This window comes from Montipora foliosa, chromosome 2, assembly GCF_036669935.1.
Source record: "Montipora foliosa isolate CH-2021 chromosome 2, ASM3666993v2, whole genome shotgun sequence".
NCBI classification, from domain to species: domain Eukaryota; kingdom Metazoa; phylum Cnidaria; class Anthozoa; order Scleractinia; family Acroporidae; genus Montipora; species Montipora foliosa.
The window spans coordinates 56,009,802-56,032,151 of record NC_090870.1 but is presented as its reverse complement, the minus strand read 5'-3'; the positions used below and the strand labels follow the sequence as shown (position 1 = coordinate 56,032,151).

Genomic DNA, 22,350 nt, shown 5'->3' with positions numbered 1-22,350 from the left:
ATGAAGAAGAGTTCATGACCATTTTCTGCTATGACATTCAAAAAATATCGTTGGGATTTTCCAAACTTAACATCATGTCTTCCTTATTAACTTCGAATTGATGTCTATGCTGGCATGAATACAATGTAGTAATTTGGACGCGGGTACGAATGGACTGAATTTGGGGTATGAGCCAGGGTATGAGTTGACTGGTTACTGAGGTGAGTTCTCCGCACACTGAGATTGGCACTTACCTCATCATTTTCAGGAAGTATTTAATAGTTGTGTGAGATTTTCTTGAAATGTTGAGCTCTACATACGGCTTCATGACGATTGCACAAGTAACAATGCTATGGCAGAATCAGACGAATCAATGTCTGAATTAATACATTAAAGGGATACTATAATAATTATTCACAAATAAATTTTTGAAATAGTTTTGGATTGTTTTGTTTCACATCTTTCATCCAAAAATAAAGTAATTTAGATGCAAACAAGTGTAGATTGCTTGTCAGGACGAAAATATAATATATAATGCTTGCCATAAATCAGGAGTATTCAAGATTACATGTAGTACTAACACACACACACAGATGACTAGTTCTTTCCACGCATTCTCATTGGCTAGCTAGCTCAGAGGTGAATAGTAAGTATTGTTATATACCTAGACTTTTGCTCAACAAAACGAGCACTGTGATTGGTTGATTCTTGGTCACATGGCCCTGGTCAAATTCAAGTGTATCCCAACCGGGATACAATTCCGCAGTTGTTGCCTGCTGTTTTGCTGCGATTGTTGCAGGAAAAGTCTAAATATATAACAAAGCACTTAATGTCTGGTCCCTCGGGATACTAGTTAGTTAAATGTTTTCCCTCGAGTCCTGATGTTTCCCTCGACTTCTTCTCGGGAAACATGAGGACTCTCGGGAAAACAAAACTGACTATTTCCCTCGAGACCATACATTAAGTGTATAATATTCACCTCTGAGCAAATGGAGAAAAACAAATGGCTTCCCATTTCACTTCACTTAAAGGTATCATTTGAAGGCACTCACCATACCTGCACAATTGTAAATTATGTTCTGTATTTTAGGATTAAAATTACAACATTAAGAAACATTTCCGTCAACACGAGTTTCTTAGTTATTGCAATCAGGATGTGTTTTGTCAAAATTACATACAGTGTGGAACTTCAAGGAACTGAGATAACTTTATCTTTGAATGAAGCGACTATGGAATGAAACAACCAGAAGCATTGCAAATTCTCTGAAAAGAAAGGAGTCGTTTTCCTGTACCTCATGATTCCCGATAAGTGGAACATTTCTGCAGTCAGATATGCCAGATAACTCATGACGAAAACAAAGATGGGCTCAATGACTACAAAAATAACAAAATTGTCCATCAAGTACTGGTACTGCAAGAAACAACAATTTCACTGCCAATAGTTGTTGTTAGTTAAAATTGTTCCAGTTCCTTGGTGGAAAAATTTTCAAACTACATGTAGTTTGTTTTTTAGTTCCTTTGTTTCAGACTATGATAATGTCTATAGGACAAAGGAAAGTAAAAGACAAACTAGTCTGAAATTTTTTTAACCAAAGAAAAAAAAATTACGGCAACTATCCTGGTAAAACATACATGTAGTCATAAACATTTTTTTCTTTAATCCACCTGTTTGTTTCAATGATTGAAACAAACTATTAATACGTCCACAAAGCACTGTACCAGAACCTGCCAACTAATGTTGTGAGTCATACATGTAGAGGTGACATTTTGATATCCATTGCAAAAAGAACCAGGACTTTTCCTTTAGAAGGGACAGATTAAATGTTCCAACTTGAAGTGACCCCAAGATCTCCAATTAGAGAGCTCCTTTCCAGAGCATTCCCTGATAAAATCTGAATTTTTGGCAAATTTACAGTCATTCACATTGACCTTTCTTTAAATTACTTTCATTGGCTTGATTTCTATTTGTTCCCAAATGTATGTCGTTATGGCAGCTGTAATAGCTCAAACTTTACCACCAAGGAAAGGTTTTCCAATAATACATGTAATGCCAATAATAAGTTTTTGATCTGCAGGAATGACACTTGGCAAGTATATATAGATATATTGCTTCCTGTAATAAGTATGGTAGCATATGTGAACCTGGGACTCACCCCGCACATGGTCTGTGTACTTTGTGACAAATGCTGTTGCTAAACCCCACAAGAAGCCCAGGATTGTGCCGCCAACACTGACTACAAGAAATGATGCTAAGCCTTTCAGAACCTGCAGAGATGACAAGAGGTATTTTGAGAGCTTAAAAGTACAGAGACTGTGAGCAGTGCCATCTTTCATAAAAAAGTCTTTTTCCTTAAAAATATGCTGAAATGGAATTGTTGCTTGATCAAGTATAGGGTACATGTAATAAGGTGTTATAAGCATGGACAATGGCAATGAAGATCAAGCAAAATGTTACTCCAAAATATACAACGTAACTTGGCACTAATCACACAATTGTTTCATCTTACTAGTTCACTTTGTGCATCGTACAATGTAGGCAAACTATCCTGCAACTGGAGGGGTGCGAATGGTTTTAAAGTAAAGATAGAAAATGCATAATTCACTGTTTCATGCTCACGTTGTCATAAAAAACGAACATTTGGTGATCAATTTCATGTTGTTGTTTTGTGGAGTAATAATGGCAAAATGCATGCATGCCACACCCAGTGCTTGAAATAAGCGGCCGTCCAGTCGTCCAAGACAACCAGAAAGTTTACCGGGCAACCAGTTTTTGGTAAAATAAAAAGCCTGGTTTCCAGAGGAACAAATAATGGAAAATGCACCACCTGACTTACTTGACTGTCTTACTTGTCCTTTATCAATGTTATCAACAGCAGGGTGATTTGCTGCGGCTGAGCATTTTCCCATGTTTTGATTATTTTACTTGTCAATGGGCTAACCAAAAAATATTTTATTGCTTTATGGTAATGTTATTGCTGTATCTGTGACTGTTGCTTAAACTTCCTAATAATAATCAATAATTAAATTTGTACCTCTGCATAAGTGATTGTATCAAACAACGTTAAACTTTCAAACAGATGGTATAACACAACAGTCACCGCATCTGTAGAAACAAAATCAAGGACCAAATTAATTAGTTAATATGTACAGCATATTTTAAGGCTCCAGTTAACAAAACGAGAGGTTTTTAAAAATGGTCTTGATGAAGGGGTGGTAAAAGTTAAGAATCCGATCCCACCAACGTATCGGCCAACACATCGGCCGACACGTTGGCCGCTGTTTAATCTTATAACGTATAAGATGCGTCAGTGGTGCGTTGGTGGCGTGTCGGTGGCGTGTCGGTGACTCATTTGGGCCTTATTGAACTGTTGAAAACCTAAACGTACCTTTTTCAATAAAGAGTTTAAACTTCCCAATCCTTAATAATGAACAAAAAATAAGCATGTCGGTCGACTTCCAAATTAACTCCCCGCTTTGGTAACCGACCCTTTCCAAAACATTGAGAAGACCTAGGTACTAGTGTTTCATTTTAAAAATGGGGGCTATTTGCCTATCACGTTTTCGTCATTCCTTATGAAGTTGTTCTTGCTTCCAACTGAAAGAAGTGTCGGTAGTGTGTCGACCAACGCGTTGGTAGTGTGTCGGCCAATGCGTCGGCCGACGTGTCGGTAGTGTGTTGGTGGTGTGTCGGCAGACGCGTTGGTGGGATCGGATTCTTAACTTTTACCAAAGGGGCAAATAAAAAAATAATGAAATCAAGTGAAGCTAAATGTATGATCCTCGCAGTTATGAATGGAATTTTAGGAATTGTGTAGAGAATTAAGCCTGAAAATTTTAGGACTCCAATGGGGTTTAAACTCGTGACCTCTCGATGCCAGTGCAGTGCCCTAAACAACAGAGCTGGGTCAACAAATGACCAGCTTCCAACATCAGTCGCTTCATAGCTCAGTTGGTTACAGCGTCCCACCAGCATCCCATGGTCACGGGTTCAAACCCCCGTTAAACTCCTGAATTTTTCAGGTTTCTCTACGCAATTGCTAAAATTGCGTTGATCATAAAGGCGAGGATCACAACTTCACTTGATTTCATATCCGCAGTTCAATATATGATTCACTTCACACATAATTTCGTTTGTTAATAAAATTATGATCAATCAAATTCTCAAAATTATACCATGCATTAAACTTCTGAAGGCATGCAAATTCTCAGGACTCTGATTCTCCTGCATGTTTAGCCTGCATGATTGCTATAATAATTCAAAGCTATTTATGTTGAATAACGTGTTGGCCAACACATCGCTAACATGTGGGCTAACATACTGTACATGAATTGGAAGTACACTTGGCCAACAAGTTTTTCGGTTGTCAGTTATGAGTTGGACAATAGATACAAGATTGCATAAGGGAGGAGGGGGGGGGGGGGGGGGTGAGGGTGAGGAAATATCCGCCAGTACAATATTAGGTAGGATCAGATTCCTCCCTGGAACTCTGGATACTCTTCATTTCTTGCTTTACCCATTGCCAAAATACGTTTACAATATCATCTTTCTCAATGGCTCAAATTAAAGGCACAATACACGGTTACCACCATCAATAAATGCAAGGATCAGATTTGTCCCTATTAACAGCCACAATTAATGGTCCTCACCATTCAAAAGTGATTCCCCAAACACTAAAATGTACAGCATTACATTGACGTGAATCTCTTCAAACACAGCTAGCACCTGAATTATTGTAGAAGAGAAATAAAAGTTGAGAATCAAGAGACGAGAGTCATACATGCAGACTTTTTGAAAAACTAAAAGTCTTGTATAAATCATACTGACACAGAACAATTTGTGCAGCCTGCCCGAGTTTGCCTGCAATCTATTTGATATAGCTTCATACTTACAGCAACTGGATCGACAGCCGAAATGAGTGATGCAAATGTCAAGGCATGCATAATAGGTAAAACGATTCCAATATCATCTGACGCTGCATACAGAGAGAGTCCTAAATGGATTTAGAAAAATTAATCAATGTATCTACTTGGAAGGTTACACATAAATACAGTAATATTATTGGAAATTGGAGATCAAAATAATGATACAGGGGTCTGAGTAATATTGCTGGCCAGTCACATTTTGATGAGATAAAAAACTGCACTGACCAGGAAACATTAATCATTATCATGTTTACATGCATGTGGGTCTGTAATAATTTTATCAAGAGGGGTGGAGGGTAAGATGGGTCAGTCTTCCAGCCAATTTAAATGGAAGAAGGTGGAGAAACATCCCATTTTTAAGGATCCCTCTTCAGAGCTGTAGCTAGCGGGGGCAGCTGCCCCCCTGGACTTGTTGAGCCAGACAAATATTAGGTCAGACTGTGGATGGAGCTGTCACAAACTTGTTCAACTTAATTCTTAAGACATCAGATGCAGACGGCAAAGGGCTGGCTACCTCTGTAAGAGCAATCCAAGAAGGTGGCAGAAAGAAAACTGTACCAAAATGTTGCACAACTCATTGGAGTGTATCAACCCTTTCTGTCGTGCTAGCAAAATACATGTATGTCTCGGTTTTGGATACAATGGACAGGATTTCAATGGCTAATGCCAGAGATGCAAAAACTGAAGATGCACGTATATATGGCGGGCGTCGTACATGTATATGTAGTAAGTTGAGGTTTCACAGCTCTTGATCAGTCCCTGATTTCATAAAACGTTACTGCAACACTGATTAAATGTACAGAATATTTGCATTCAAGGTTACATAATGATCTGAAAGATTCAATATATTGACAAGACAAAATTCACCACTCACCTACAGTGAAGGTATTGAAGATTGTTCCCTACAAGAACCAAAAACACTAATCAATAAATAAATAAATACTTACAAGAAATAATCAAATTAAACTATATATCTTTGTTAACCAATAATAAAAGTGAAAATATGTACCACAATAGCATAGAGTAATATTGTTCCAATGTTTTCAAAAAATGCTCTATCTTGAAGAAAATAACCAGCCTCAAGAACAATCCTAAAAAGGAAATGACAAAAGAATAGCAGAAAATAAATTAGAGTTGGGTTCATGCTATCACCACGATGACAATCAGACGTGATTCGACATTACTTTCAGAAATAACCCTTTCACTGATGATGTACGGAACATTCATTTCTCCACAGAGCCAGCAATTGCCCATTTCTGAATTGTTTCAAAGCATGTTTTGGTGCACATGTAAATATAAAGTTGAATGTTTCGATGCACATCAAACCAATTATTTTTCATTTGAATGATTGGCTAGGATTAATAAATAATATTTTAATTATGCAATGTAATAATAATTATTATGGTGCACATGCAATTATTGGCTGCTAGGATGATGTCGCCTGAACATGTGTTGAAAGCCATTCAGTTTTTGGACACTCCTACTGTAGCTTTGGATTAGGGGGGTTATTTCTTAATACCTGGGCAGCATTCCCACCCTTGTTATTAAAAGGGAGGGAGAGGGGTGTACTCTTCAGTTTGGTCTTTGTTTATGTTTCAGTATGTTCATCACTTCTCAATAAACATTAAAGGCAATTTTACTGTCACGCAAGTAAAAGATAGTTAATGGATCGTGACAATACTATCTGTAACCCTTTCATGGCGGCTCTCAGTTTTCAATGTAGCGTTTGTGCCGTCTAGTTGCCAACGTCAGCAAACACTAAGGATTTATTGTATTTCTTGCTTTGAACTTCACAGCTTTGTTGTCGCTAGCAGGCTAGTACAATCAACGGCATTGGCGCTTTTTTCAAAGCTCTATTCACGGCTAAGAGTTGGCATGTGTAACACTACATGTAAGTTCTCTCGTAGTACAGCTCTTCCGACTGGCTATGCCAGCAGACATTTGTCTAGCTATAAAAATTAATTGTTTGAACCCCATCTTCGTGTGATAGTCACTTGACACCAAGGCTAGCCTTTTCACAAAGCCAAACAGCAATTGATATTATATGTTCTATTGGGAAGTGGGCTATTCTCTTGGTCATCACCAACGATGATAGCATGAGAATGGGTCCAAGGTACGAAGTCTATAAATTGTAGATTTTTTGCTCTTGACTGAGCAGTCTCAGATATTTGGGTTATAGTAACGAATCTGATGCCACCAATGTACATGTATCAATCAATATGACAAACAACAAGCTGCTCAACAGTTGGCCAACTGTCGGTCAGTTGTCAATCAACAGGCAGCTGAAGCATCAGTGATCATCAATCTTTGAACTTGATCCAATCATGCATTGGTAATGTGTCGCTGGTGTGACAGTAGGGTCTCGGTGATCAATTTTCGAAAGCTTCCACACCTTTTAATGCCGTGTTACATAATGCTGGTACTGGTTGCAAATTGGTCACGTTTTGGCCGACAAAATTGTTTTTTCTTGTTGGCTGACAGATCGGTTGCATGTTGACCAACACCTTGCACAAATAAAATAGACTGTATTAGGGATAACTTACGGTGGCAACATAAACAAAAAGAAGGCATCTGATGAGAAGGAAGGGATATCTGACCCAATGCCCCTAAAAGAAATTCAGATGAAAATGAAAAAAATTAATACAGCTGTCGACTCCCGATAACTACAGTGTAAAACCATTGCTAACTTAAACTTTCTACTAAATTATAACTCAAACCAAAATTGATTTCCGATGGATTTCCGTCTTACATTAACTGCAATTTTACCCTTGGTATTAACTCAAACCCCTGATAACTCAAACCTCCTGCTAACTTGAAGCAATTTTGGTTTCCCTTCGGGTCATTTTCTATATGTTTTTACCCTCAATAATTAGAACTACGTCTGTCAATATATGGGAAATAAAAAAAAAAACGGTTTACTCAGGGCAGTCCAAAACATTTTTTTAATTTATTAATTTGAAGCACCTTGTCCTTTTTGCATTACAAAAAAACATGTCTGTCCAGTTCAGGTTTCTTTGGTTAAGGGTAAATTTAACTACTGTGCCTGTATCTTCATAAAGAGTTGCTGCTTAACTCCTAACTCCTAATAACTCGAACTCCCATTCACTTGAACCTTTTTCACTTTCCCTTGAAGGTTCAAGTTGTCGGGAGTTGACTGTTAAAATCGGGGAAAAAATGTTTGCTTGATTTATAGCTGTATATCTAATACAAATTCCTCCTTATTTACATAAGATTTTGTTTGATTTTCTTAGTTTAAATACAAAGTACCTGCAGCTGCACAGTTCTACAAAATGAATACATATGTGAACATGAATGTATATTACAGTCATGTCACTACTTTTCAATGTACAAGTCAGTTTAAAAAACATTTGGCTTTGCCTCAAATTTGTGAGGCTAATTTATGAATGCTACTCACATTGAAAACATCACATTCAAAGGTATTAATTAAAATAATAATTCCTATTGAATAATTTACAAGTGTTATGTACTTACTTCAAAATTCCTCCAATTATAATCCCAAGAACGATAACTAAACTGAAAGACCAAAAGAGGTTAATGTACTCATTAACTCCGAACACACCGTTTCTAATAATTTACATGTAATAGTGATACATTATCAAGGGACAGGTGCACACATGCAGCAAGTCTACAAATGTAAGTAATAATTACATGTATCAGTCATAGTCCAATTTTAATAGTTTTACATCCAAACGAATGGCAAATGAAGGGAAAGAATAGGGTGATTGTGAGCTACCTTAATATATAGGTGTCACGCTGTTTAATATGTCATAAGTTACACTGTGCTAAATTGCATCTTTGATCGTTTCACGTTTGGAGTGCATGTATGTTTACTTTGATTAAATTTGGTCTTTGCAAAAACTTAAAGGCAAATGCGAAAATGACTTAAGTTAATCCCATTCCTTAATTTGAAGAAATATATGTCTAAAATGTTTTCCATCTTGCTTTCTCTCATCGTGTTGTTCATAGTCCCAAAGGCCTCACTGCTAATATTCGATCATTACAACCGGGTGGCATATATATATATTTTATACTGTCACCATTGTGATAACCATTTATTAAAAGATTACCATGATTCTGGGACTTTTGAAGACAACTTGTGAGATAAATGAAAACCTAAAAAGATCAAAATCAAGAGTTTTACCGAGTTTTGCAATTTAACAGCGATCCGGCATCTCAAATTAACAGCTGGGATGAAATGCAATAAACAAAACAACAGATCACAAGACTTTTTAAAATTACCTAGTTTGGCAAGACTTGCAATCAAAATCCAAACAAGGATGACTAAAGGTCCAGCCACACGCTGAAAGTCAAATTTGGCAACAGCAAGCGAAGGTATATCTTCGTACGAGTGTCCAGCAGTAACATTAAGTTCACGTACATTCCCAAAAGCAGAGGCGATACGGTCAATCAGCACGCCCACAATTAAAAACAATGCTGCGTGACCTTTTAGAGACATCTTGGCTTTTCTTTTCCGCTTTATCAAGGTATTATGTATCCATTCTGCAAACGATGGCTTGCAATTTTCCTTAATAAAGGCTTTGATGTGCCCTGTAGGATATTTGCATACATCATATATATTAAATGTGTAAAAGCATAATTAGGCCCGAAATATACACGTTATGTACGCTTTCACGAAAGCCAGACGTGAACACAACTGACGCAGTGTACCCTTGTGAAACCATTATGCTTATTTGTAGGGGAGAACAACTGCTAAGAAAAGCTTCTTGCATTGTTTGCGTCAGAAGGTTAACTACACTACCTTTTACATCAAAATCACGCGCTAAAGATCGGACCTGTTTCTCTCCGCAGACGGTGAGAGTTTTTTTTTTTTTTTGCTTCTTAATTAATATCAGCAGCTGTGTCTTTATCATTTCTGCCCTTTGTACTTTCATTACCTCACTTTCAAATTCATGGGACCAGTATCCAACGATCCACCAGCCAAGGCAATTATTTTCGAAGTTACACGGCGATCGTATTAAGTTTCGTTGTTTCATTTTCGTTTTTTTATATTATTAAAGTACTGATCATCCGTAAGGAGGGATAATTGATAAATAATATGACATACCATTTCTACTAGTAATTCACATAACAACAACAACAATTTTTATTGGTACTTTGGTATTAACATAAATGTTTACAAAGAAAGAAGGGAAAATTTATTAAAATTAATTACTGTCCGCCTGGCCATGGAATATAACCAAGGGGCTAGAGGAGCCGGGTAGCCCATAGACCTTTTTCGTCTTAGCTTCCACATCGAACTAGTTGTTTACAAGTTATTCCCTGGTCAGACAGTGAATCGATCGGTGATATTATTCATATTCGATTCACTACTTCCTGTTCGAATTTGTAAACTGCCATTAGAGGAATGGTAACTAGTTTTGAGGGGGCGGGGTGGAGGTGGTGCCCTGAAGACAGCAAAGTAATATGGGAATTTTCGACGTTCGGGCTGCTAAAAAGCACGAGGAAAACTGCAGACACATTTGTTCTTACGAAATCAAGAGCAACCAGGGTGAGAATCTGAAATTTAAAGATAAAAAGGGCTTTGTCCTCCCGTTTGCATTTGCAAAGGTTGAGATATCTATCTTGGGAAAGCAGCCGTGCGAAATCGCTGGTCAGTCAGTCAGGCGAGCTCGAGTCTGGGGGCGCGATCCATTCAACCAAAACTTCCGGAAATTTCGGTCCAAAAGTCAATGGATCGGTTCGGTCCAACCGGAAAAGTTTCGAAAAAACTGGTCCACCTTTTGAGGTGGTCCTCTTTTCCCGGTCGGACCGGTCGGAAATTTTGGTTGAATGGATCGCGCCCTGGGAGCCGGCGGGGATGCAGTTTCCACGTCATAACTTTGTGATTATTTATGTTGGTCAATGATCTTTATACAGCTAGGTTTTTTTTCTGTTAAATTTGATCATTCCTGAGGTGCGTTAAATTAGGAGCCTATCTGACAATGTTTGATTCAGAAGTATGTGTATTTTTTTTTTTACAAATCGAGCTCGCCGCGTTTTATTACAGTTCTTATGCAAATTTGAAACCCTAGGTGTTCCCCTCGGGCATGAGCTGGGAATTCACTGGAGCGACTACAGAATTCAGGCCACACATGCAGGACCAGCACATGCAAATTACTTGGAAGCTTTTGTAGAAGGACATGCAACAATAAGGCCACTTGGGATAATACCATAATACTCTTTGTTTGTCCCCCCAAATTTTGCATAAGCATTGTTTTTTTTCTCTTGGGACCATTGTAAGTCCCAAGGGAAACTAGAAACAATGCTAATGCAAAATTTGGAGGGACAAACAAGGAGTATTATGGCATTTTCTGAAGTGGCCTATATATAGGAGCTTTTGTTATTCGGGGGGAGGGGGGGGGAGGTCCAAGGGTTTCAAATGACTGGTGCATTACTACGTAAGTACTGAGCTGTAATTATGGAGCTTATAGCACGAGATGCTTTTGAGCTAAGACAAATGAAGAAAACATTTTAAATGAAAGTAGTAAAAGAAATTTCTGCGGGTTTTGAGGCATCTCACTTGACTCTCCTAAAGTTATTAACTTACATGATAAAGTTGAAGCCTTTTGTATTTTTCCCACATTTATAGAGAGAAATGAGCTCTAGAGATATCTATAGACCAGCAGACAGACTCGTTGGACATGACAAAAATGTTTGGTATGTAGATTAATTTGAAAGTGCAGATAAATTAAAATCTAATCATTCTGTAAACTATAATCTTCATCCCAAAATTTTCTTATCATCGTCGACCACCATGTGGCAACGTCAGCAAAGTCATCTACACGGAGCATCAGTTCTCTTAGTTGCCCATACCGGTTGCAATCTGCAGCTGGGTGGTACTTGCAGTCCGCATATTTCTTTCTAATTTGGGACATCGATAGAATTTCTTTATCAGAGGCTGTCCTCGATTCCTTTGTCCATGGAGGGTTCCAGAACACGGCTTCACAACATACAGATCTCTGTGTAGCTCATTTTTCAATGATACAGTTCTAAGATTTTTTTTTTTTTAAAATACAATGCAAGGCTTTATTGTTATCAATTAATTAAATTAAATAATAAAAGATTGGCACAGTAAAAATATATATATTTTAAATGAACACAATTACATGTAGATGCATGTTTATTGTCGCTTAAACGTCGTCTCCAATTCGCAAGTTCACAGTTTGCAATTTAGACGATTCCCATACAATTTAAGAAAATTAAAAATCGGCTTTGCTTACTCATGCAACTGCGGAGAGATATATGTAATTTTGCGTAACACATTTAATTTAGTTCCTAATATATGCTAGAAATTTTCGCTTTGATTATTCTTGCACTACGCGGGTCGCGTCGCGCAGGAAGGTGGCAACTTACTTTTGAGCAGTACTGTAAGTCATTCAAAAAAATATCTTTTGGGAATTTCAGGGTAGAATTTACTGCTTTGGCAAGAAACTACAAGGCAGTGAACTTGGGACAGGTGAGAAGTACATGTACACGTACATGTAGTTGAAGTTCTGTTGGATGGAAATGTTTGAAGCAGAGAGTGGGCATTAACCCTTTCACCCCTGAGGAGTCCCCATTGACGAGTAAAAATAAGTGTCTGGCGTTAGACAGAGTAAAATCTGTAAGTGTCACTCTTATTAGGAGGCAAAGGGTTAAAACTGGCTAAACAAATACCATAGTTAAACATATAGCCCATGCTACATTTTGCATTTGAAGAACTCAGGCTGGGTAAGAAATTAATAATTAATTATTACATGTATAATTAACAATAATTATTATTCCATGAGCTCGCATTGGATATGAGATCATGGTACTGTAAATAGCCAACAAGGTGCGACCGTGCTTATGTGCAGGTTCCATCAAATCAAGAACCCTGTGTTCATTGCTGCCTTTTACACTGTCAAGCATCTTTTTGGATTAACCGTAGGACTTGACCGTTTGTTACAGGGTTCGACATTGGATGTTATTGAGGCATACATTGTACAGGAATATTAATGTGGTGAAAGATCAGCAGGGAGATATGCGCTGGGTCGATATTGCACGGTTGCTTAGTAATGCTAGCGACATGCGCATTAAGGCTTTAGGCAAGCCATGTGCTCTTGCCAAATGGTTGAGGTTGTACATCAAGTTTGTTTGTTGTTATAAAGTAAATTCTGTTGAGATTTCAAGACATGGTGGCAGCAGTTAAACAAGTAAAATGCTGAAATTAAGCCCTCCAGAGAAATTTGACTTTTCCAAACCGCTCGACTGGCCAGATTGGAAGCAGAACTTCCTGTGATTTCGACTCGCGACGAAACTTCTCAAAGAGGAAGGTGCTGTGCAAGTCAGTGCTCTCATTTACACAATGGGAAGAGAAGCAGAACATGTGTATAAGTCCTTTATCTTGACTGAAGGAGATGATGCAAAATTCGACGTGAAATTTGATCAACATATCGTGCCGAAACAGAACATACATGTAATTCACGAGAGGGCACGTTTTCACCAAAGGATCCAGCACCAAGGGGAGACAGTCGAATCGTTCGTAACTTTGCGGACAGCCGTGATCAGCAAATACGAGACAGAATCGTCCTTGGAATTCTGGATAAAGGTGTGTTGCAGAAATTGCAGTTAAAGTCGGATTTAACGCTGGAAGTCACGATTCAAATAGCTCGCCATTCAGAAATGGTCAAGTCTCAGGTTACTGATCAGAATTCCCTCGCATCGAAACATATTGAAGAGGTGCACAGTAAGAAGAAAGCGTCTAATCCACGTTGGGAAAAAGGGAAAAGGAAAGAAAGAGGATCCATCCCAAAAACAGCGTCAAAAAAAAAAATGTGGCAGATGCGCTCTTCACCACTCAAAGCCCGAACACTGTTTAGCAAAAGATAAACAATGTTTGAAATGTCAAAAGGTGGGTCACTTTGCAGCTGCTTGTTGGTCCAAGTCGGTGAGTGAAGTGAATAGTAGTGGTGGTGGTAGTGCTTCAAATGATAGCAGTGCTGGTCGTTGGTTCTTAGGTGTGTTGTCAAGTGATTTACATCAGGATGACAAATGGAAAGTCCAGCTTAAGGTCAGTGGTAAGCCTGTGGTGTTTAAAATTGATACAGAGGCAGATATTACCACCATTTCAAAGTCTACCTTTGATAGTTTACAAAATCAGCCTAGTTACATGTACATGCAGCAAAGATAGCCCTTTTCAGTGCAGGAGGCAAGTTGCAGTGCACTGGGCAGTTTACAACAGCAGTGACACATTGCAACAAGAAGTACCAACTCAATGTTTTTGTAATCAGTGGAAAACATGCAAGTAACTTGCTGGGTCGAGAAGCAGCTTGTGACATGGGTTTAGTTGCGAGATTAGAAGAGGTGGATGCTGAGTTGTTTGGAGATATACATGTAGGCTTGTTCAAGTGTGAGCCAGTTAAGATCCAACTGGATGAGAATGCCCAACCCTACTGTATCAACACAGCAAGAAGAATAGCTTTTACTTTGATGCCAAAAGTAGAAGAGGAACTCGAGCGGATGGAAGAAGCTGGTATCATGGAAAGAGTAACAGAGCCGACAGAATGGTGTGCACCCATGGTACCAGTACAGAAAAGTAATGGTAAGCTCAGGATCTGTGTCGATCTAAGAAGGCTGAACAGTGCAGTGAAGCGCTCAAGATTCGTACTTCCTACCTTGGAAGATATCGCGCCCAAACTTGCTGGTGCCCAGTCCTTTTCGAAACTTGACGCGTCCAGTGGATTTTGGCAGATCCCTCTACATCCAGATAGTGCCAAGTTGACCACATTTATGACTCCGTTTGGTAGGTTCTGTTTTAAGAGACTTCCATTCGGAATCACGTCTGCCCCAGAAATTTTCCAGTCTCTAATGAGTAATCTGTTAAAGAACAGAGAAGGTTGTGAAGCGATTATGGATGACATTATTGTGTATGAGAAGTGGGCCGAAAAACATGATGAGAACTTACAGAACACGTTTCAAGTCATTAAGGAGTCAGGATTGAAACTGAACAAAGAGAAGTGCAAGATCAAGAAAAACAAGGTAACATACTTTGGACATGTTCTCAGTGCCGAGGGTGTAAGTCCAGACCCAGAGAAGGTGAAGGCGATTACAGCGCTCAAAGCGGCAACCAATGTTCCAGAACTACGCAGACTGATTGGCATGACTCCACCTTTGCCTTGATCTCCTTAGAAATACCCGGCCACCACACGGAAAGGTTAGCACGTTCACAGCACTTTGTTATACCCTGGTGACGTGTGTGAATGCGCTCCAGTATCTCCTCTCGCATGTCTGCAGGGATCACTATTCAATCATCATAATGTTAATAAACCGTTGCTCATTGACAAGTGTCCACGAGAATCAAAGAACTCTCGTATCTGGAGGGGAACTTTTTCCATATGGGTTGGCCACCCTTCCAGTGTGAATCCCATCACTTTCAGGAGCTGGGCATCCTTTGCACTTGCTTCTCTGATTCTCTTAAGCTGATCACTTGTGGCTGGCCTTGTAGATTCAACCAAGTCTACAAATGCCTGAACGTCTTCTACCGTGTCGGGTTCCTGTCCTAACTTACAAGGGCTTCTAGACAGAGTATCTGCCTCAACCATCTGCTTGCCAGGTACATGTTCTGCTTGAGGGTTGAACCGCATAAGGCAGGCACATTAGAAGCCTCTGGCATCTTAGTGGTGTTTTATCAAGATCTCTCTGGTTGATCAGTGGTACCAGAGGTTTGTGATCTGTCAAGAGCTGGAAACTTGGAAGCCCCACTAGATAACGTGATAGTCTCTCACATGTCCACACAGCTGCCAGGCAGTGCAAAGGATGCCCAGCTCGTGAAAGTGATGGGATTCACACTGTAAGGGTGGCCAACCCATGTGGAAAAAGTTCCCCTCCAGATACGAGAGTTCATTGATTCTCGTGGACCTTGTCAATGAGCAACGGTTTATTAACATTATGATGATCGAATAGTGATCCCTGCAGACATGCGAGAGGAGATACTGGAGCGCATTCACACAGGTCACCAGGGTATAACAAAGTGCTGTGAACGTGCTAACCTTTCCGTGTGGTGGCCGGGTATTTCTAAGGAGATCAAGGCAAAGGTGGAGTCATGCCAATTTTATCAGGAAAACCAACCATCACAAAGAAAGGAACCACTGATGACCACAGACCTACCTGATAGACCGTGGCAGAAGGTGTCTACCGATTTGTTTGAGCTAGCCAGTTAGAAGTACAGAGTACTATGGACTATTATTCAAGGTTCATTGAGATATTAAGCCTAGTTGAGACAACAAGCCAAGTTGTCATCCAAAAGCTGAAGTCAGTGTTTGCAATATGGGGAATTCCGGAGGAACTAATAAGTGACAATGGTGCACAGTTCAAGTCACTACACTTTGATGAGTTCAAAGCAAAGTATGGATTCAAACACACCACATCAAGCCCGCATCATCCCCAGGCAAATGGTACTGCAGAAAGTGGCATGCGAATCGCTGAGTGGATTTTGAAACAGGAAGATCCATTCCTTGCCGTTATGGCCTATCAGGCAACCCCAACCGCAGCAACTGGAAAGACGCCATCCGAGCTGATCATGGGAAGACTGATACGTACTACACTTCCAACACTGACCAAAGTTTTAGCTAGCTATAGAGCCAAAGGTTCCAAACCATACAGCATTCAAAAGAGCTGATATCAAAGCCATACGGGGCTACAAGGAGTCCTTTGACAAAAGGAATGGCGCGAGAGAATTACCAAAGCTACAGCCTGGAGCCTGGGTCAGAGCCAAGCTGGATAATGAGAAGCAGTGGACCACAGAAGCTAAGGTTGTCCGTGAAGACCAGAGTCCCAGGTCATACATCATAGACACTGGTGGTAGAAGATTGCGAAGAAATCCTAGGCATCTTAGAAAGGTACCTACACCCACTTGTTATGACACATCAGGGGACGACTCCCAAACTCCGGATATCAACAGTGAGCCTACTCCTAACGTCGTCCAGGTGGAGGATACCGACGTTCCTGGAAGCAGCAATGCCAGTCCTGATGCAAGCGATCAGAACGCAATTCCAGAACACAGAACCTCAAGTGGTAGACTTGTTAGGAAACCTATTTGTTATAGAGATGACATTTAGTGCTGTTGATTTTTTTTTGTTAACTGTGAACTTTGAACATTGGACAGTCGTTGGTCTTACCATAGGACCACTTATGCTTAGGGCTCTCCTTGGTTAGATTCCAGAACATGCTTAAGCATCGTATTCAACCAGTTCATTTTGTTGTTTTTCCTCAAAAAAAAAAGGGAGATGTGTCGATATTGCACGGTTGCTTAGTAATGCTAGCGACATGCGCATTAAGGCTTTAGGCTCGCCATGTGCTCTTGCCAAATGGTTGACGTTGTACATCAAGTTTGTTTGTTGTTATAAAATAAATTCTGTTGAGATTTCAAGACATACGCAATGATGGAAAAACAGTGTTTGCGCATTCAGTGCATGAAAAGATCCAGAAAATGGCTAAGAAAGCAGACATACAGTAAGGATCACCATCCCGTGCACTTGTGGTAGATAGACACTTCATTCATTTCTTCCAAGGCTGTTGTGACTTTGGAGCGAAGAGTCACAAACCATGCATCATTATAGCCACAACTTATAATTTTATTCAATATGGAATCCTGATATTTTACTTTCCAGATTGCACCAGATTGCACCAGATTGCATGTACATGTAAGAGTACCCAAATTTTCAAAATGTTCCTGGGAGTATGCACCCAGACCCCCCTAGAAAGTAGCGCCTAAGGCGCTACCAAGGCGCGCTAACGTGCGCTGATTAGTATTCTTGTTCAACCCCCACTTTCAAAAATGCTAGATCCGCCCCTGCATCGCGCCGAGTTGGCTATAACCAGTCTCATATCTAACAAGCATGAATGGAATAATAATTATTGTTTTTTAAATTCCTTAAATTCCAAAAATTTGGAATTATTACAAAATACATGACTTGTACGAGTGAAAAAAGAGAGAAAATCCGAGCGAAATCGAAAACACTTGAAGATGTGATGTCGTGTAATACCTCGTGGTCAGACAGAGGTAGGCTCATCACAAAAACATTTCTTGCCTTTTCGCTTACTTCTAAACATCGGAATTGATCTAAAGTTTCTACAAAAAATTTTTTTTCATTTTTGGCTTCATTCAGAGAGAAATGTTGCTTTCCAGCTCAGCAACGCTTAGCGCTATCATTTAATTACCATATAAGGTCAAACTAAGGTATATGAGCTGATAACCGAGATTGAGTGAACTAATCAGAGCACACGAAATGCATTATCCGAGGTTTAGAATTTAATAATTATAAGTGCGGTTGTATTCACCCTTTGCAATGCTATGGAAATGTTTTCACCATATGTTATTGCCATATGCTTGTTTGAAAAGCAAGGTTTTGAATGCCATCAGTAATTCTGTTGCCAGGTTTCAAGTGCAGTACACACAGATTCCAACCCTCCCATTTTGGCCAGAAACCCCCGCCCCGTTTTCGAGAAAGATTTCTGGCCTCCCGTTTTTGCATAATATTTCCTGGTTTTTGAAACTCTTTCTAGTCAAAGAAAGATAAATGTTTTCTTTGTTCAACCAGTCTTTTTAGCATGATGATTCTTTGTGGTTTGTCTGTGGTTTCTCAGCCATTTTTACCCTTTTGACGTTGTAGCATGAGCCTGTGGTAACTTTGGGCGCGGTAACATGCAGGATTGCCTCGACTTAATGTGCAAGATTTGCATTCATTTGTGGGACCAAAGGGCCTTAGCTTTCACTGCCTGTTAAAAACTCCACTATTTTTCATTGACTGTGATCGCAAAATGCAGGAAATGGCATCTTAGAGGCATATATGTTAAAAACAATTTCCTGGTGGAGCATGCCCCGGAACACACCAAGAAAGACTTTACACCTGCGGCGCTTGTGGGCGTGGCTATGCTACTCCTAAAACCTCCCTTTTTCTCAGTTGACAGGGTTGGAATCTCTGAGTACATGATAATGGGACTGGGTAATTTTAAAAAATTATAATATTTGCTCACTTGGAATTTTCTAGGGATTTCCAGATTTTGCCCCAGTACCCTTTGTTAGTGAAGCACTAGGGAGGGTGGCTGCAAGCGAGGATTTTGCTGTCAATCAATACACCAGAAGTCAGGTAGGAAAATGATAATCATAAGGGGAGTAAACTCATAATTAGGAAAAAGTTACAGTATGCTCATTTGCTCATGGACCCTGTAAGGAAGAGAATAGACTGTGATTTTGTAGCACTCATTTTTAACAGTCTTCACAGTGATGTGTTCATCTGTGACACTGCAACTAATTGACAAACTGATCTACTTGATGGAGACACTTTTAATCCCATAACACTTACATGTGACACCTGGTGTTTCCAGGGTTATACAGTTTCAGTTGAGAACCCTGAAATATTTAATATCAGACATATATTATTCTGCTAATAATAATTACTTCAAATTATGATTATTTTATTCATTAAAATTTTGAAGTTATTTTTTACATGTCAGGCTGCTGACTGCAACATTTACAAATGCAAATAGCTTTTAATGTCTACCGATAATTAAAGAAGTAGAGGTAAAAGCCTTTAAGAATGTTACAGTACAAAACGTACATGTATGTTCAGAAAAAGCAGAGAAAACTACACTGGCATGTAGCATAAACATTTTGCGGTTTCTAATTATATAGTTTCATGGTCTCAGAAAGCTCAATTAAACCATATTCTGGCACAAGGAAAACCAATATTGTATCCTTACAGAGAGCAAACTGTCAGTGAAAGCATAATGGAAACTTTCACTAGTAGTGTCAGAAATGGATGTTGTTTTATTTTTCAATAATTATGATTTTTTTTATAAATTAGGGTCATCCAAGGTTAGTCTCAGCACTGGGGAAACTTTACACAATGTTGATGAAAAGACAGATTGACCCTCTTTCAGAGGTACATGTAGGCAGAGTCGGTTTAATTTATAAAGGCAAGATTTTTTTGTTAACGAATTCCCTTCAAGGTAATTAATATTGTTAGACCAGTCCAAACAGGATTAATAATTTAAAAGTAATATTTTATCAAAGTTGTAGCAAACATGATGAAACACAGTCAAAGCATTTTTTGATGGTCAGTTACCCAACTTTAGAGAGTCCCAGCTCTGTTCACATAAAGTTGCAATGTTACCCTCTCAGACTGACATCATGGATTTAGTCATGACGTGGACATGAAAATCTTAAATTTATTAATCAATTCCATTCCATATAATATTATTATTATTGCAAATCAGTTCTGCTCTCAAATAGCAAAGCTAGTCAAGAAGGAAGATCTACATGTACAGTGTAGATAGGGCTATGTACATGTACAATGTATATAGTAACCATTTATTACAATATTATGGGAGATTTACAAATAATTACCGGTAAGCTAAAAAGCTGGCCATGTTCCTACATGTAGATTAACAATTTAGTATTTTTGGTGGGTATAAGCAATAACTACCACACTTACATTTAAGTTACATGTATGAACGATTGGTTTTTTTTACAATTCCAGATCTTGATAACAGGTGGAGCTTATGAGTCTCTCTATTGTTCATTTCAAAGCTTCGTAAATCCTGGTGATGAAGTAAGTTGAACAAAAAGGTTCATAATTTTTACAATAATATTGATGACAAATTAAATTACTGGCCTGAATCATTGCTCCTGTTATAAACCCATTGAATTTCAGAAGTGAGACTTGAGTGATTTTAATCTATCGAATGCCATATGTCAATAGACCCATATCACTCAATGTCTAGACATGCAAATTAAAGACAATGCAAAGACAAAGCCTTTAATTTCCCCATGGACTCCAAAATGGCCGCTGAGTGATAAGGTGAATGTGGAGCAGTTTAGGAGTCAATGGGTATTAAAATCAATTTATCATGTTGTGATAAGTCTGTGGAGGATGTCTTATTAATAAATAGTTTTCTTTATAAACCCTGCCTAGCCAAAACTAAATTAATTTTTATAACTCATACACGTGCACAGTGTGTCCCTGCATCTACACTGTACATGTACATGTACATGTAATCCATGAAGACCCAGAGGCAGATACAGGCTGTAGTAGGAATGAAGGGAATTCAAAGTCTAAATAGGCAAAGAAAATGTACAAATGTAACATTTTCTTTGTCGCCTAGTTTTCTTTTTTTGCCTGTTTAGGCTTTCCTTCAGTCTTCAGGATCTGCAACAGAGGATGCTAGGATCCTGGCATTTTTGACAAGGGATGTTTGGGATGTTGTTTTGTATTTTGCTGATACATGTAAGAATTCAAACCTTCAGGACCTAATCTTCAATCACTGACTTGGGCCAGGCTTTTTTCCATGAATATTGTCAACTGCAGGGTGCATAAATATTGTAAATGCAGTCCTTGTACATCCAAAGCAGCTTTTCTCTCCTTAACTTTATCGTTGTTGGAAAAAGCATTCCTTCATGTACGATTTCTGGATTATTATTGAATTTTAAAGTAATACGTACTTATTGACTGAGTGGGAGAGCCAGACGAGAAAATATTTGGCCCGTGGTCATGGCATACAGACCGAGCGCAGCGAGGTCCATGCGCCATGACCGAGGGCCAAATATTTTACCGTTCGGCCCGACCTAACTCAGTCAATAAGCATTTTATCATATGACCACCGCGCTTTTCCCTTTTTTTCTTTTTTTTCCGGGTAACAAAATTCGGAATGTTCACTGACGTCGCTCGTTTTGACCGAAAAGTCGGGATTTATATAGCATTGTTTTAGTTCGCATCTCGCGCGCTCTTTCATTGCAAAACTATTGAGAAAATCAATGAAGGGGTAGTTTCTAAAGAAACTGTGGTGCTGCGTCGGTGGGGAAGTAGTATACAAAAATTTGGTTTTATCAACGGAGTTGATAATGTAAATTGGCCACCGTGCAGAGATTCTAAAAGCTGACGTTTCGAGCGTTAGCCCTTCGTCAGAGCGAATCGAGGGATTATGGGTTACGTGTAGTTTTTATAGTAGAGTAGGAGCTACGCTATTGGTGGTAACATGGCAACGTGAAAAATAGGAATATATTAGTTAAATGAAAAGCGTTCGTTCATACCGTGAGGATTAAGGGTGCCGATTTGAAAGATGAATTTTTGTTCCAGATTCTTGCGGCTTTCCGTGGTACCTAGATGTAGGGAAAGGCCGCAGATAGCCATGTGTTTTTTGGAGTGGTTAGGCAGATTAAAATGGCGAGCGACTGGCTTGGATGCATCCTTGTCATTCTTCTCAACATCGCGAAGGTGTTCGCGGAATCGGTCACCTAGTCGTCTACCTGTCTCACCAATGTATAATTTATTGCATAACGTGCAGGTTATGCAGTAAATGACATTTGCGGAGGTACATGTGAAACGATCGGTGATCTTAACAGATCGCTTAGGTCCCGATATCTTGCTAGTGTTAACAATGAAAAGACAAGTTTTGCATCGTGAGCGC

The 22,350-nt window shown here is 39.2% G+C and overlaps 2 protein-coding genes across 4 annotated transcripts in view; one reads left to right on the top strand and one right to left on the bottom strand.

Moving 5' to 3' along the window:
• The window catches only part of LOC137993628 (Na(+)/H(+) exchanger beta-like), a 33,911-nt gene extending 24,416 nt beyond the window's left edge, over positions 1 to 9,495 (bottom strand). The window contains exons 1-12 of the mRNA XM_068839584.1: positions 9,163 to 9,495; positions 8,991 to 9,036; positions 8,395 to 8,436; positions 7,446 to 7,508; positions 5,912 to 5,993; positions 5,777 to 5,804; positions 4,870 to 4,970; positions 4,627 to 4,702; positions 3,012 to 3,082; positions 2,133 to 2,244; positions 1,272 to 1,353; positions 234 to 329 (exon numbers count right to left, since the gene is read on the bottom strand). Coding sequence (XP_068695685.1) covers positions 234 to 329; positions 1,272 to 1,353; positions 2,133 to 2,244; positions 3,012 to 3,082; positions 4,627 to 4,702; positions 4,870 to 4,970; positions 5,777 to 5,804; positions 5,912 to 5,993; positions 7,446 to 7,508; positions 8,395 to 8,436; positions 8,991 to 9,036; positions 9,163 to 9,379 — 1,016 coding nt within the window. The 5' untranslated portion in view covers positions 9,380 to 9,495. The remainder of the gene's footprint in view (positions 1 to 233; positions 330 to 1,271; positions 1,354 to 2,132; positions 2,245 to 3,011; positions 3,083 to 4,626; positions 4,703 to 4,869; positions 4,971 to 5,776; positions 5,805 to 5,911; positions 5,994 to 7,445; positions 7,509 to 8,394; positions 8,437 to 8,990; positions 9,037 to 9,162) is intronic.
• Positions 8,539 to 22,350, top strand: part of LOC137993629 (kynurenine--oxoglutarate transaminase 3-like) — a 26,055-nt gene continuing 12,243 nt past the window's right edge. Inside the window, exons 1-7 of one of the 3 annotated variants that reach the window (XM_068839588.1) lie at positions 8,539 to 8,556; positions 9,621 to 9,735; positions 11,513 to 11,580; positions 12,328 to 12,379; positions 18,933 to 19,031; positions 19,749 to 19,826; positions 20,424 to 20,495. In XM_068839588.1, the coding sequence (XP_068695689.1) occupies positions 8,555 to 8,556; positions 9,621 to 9,735; positions 11,513 to 11,580; positions 12,328 to 12,379; positions 18,933 to 19,031; positions 19,749 to 19,826; positions 20,424 to 20,495 (486 nt within the window). In that variant the 5' untranslated portion in view covers positions 8,539 to 8,554. Of the gene's footprint in view, positions 8,557 to 9,546; positions 9,736 to 10,281; positions 10,433 to 11,512; positions 11,581 to 12,327; positions 12,380 to 18,932; positions 19,032 to 19,748; positions 19,827 to 20,423; positions 20,496 to 22,350 lie in introns of those variants that run through there. The other 2 variants (XM_068839586.1, XM_068839587.1) reach the window with 2 other exon arrangements.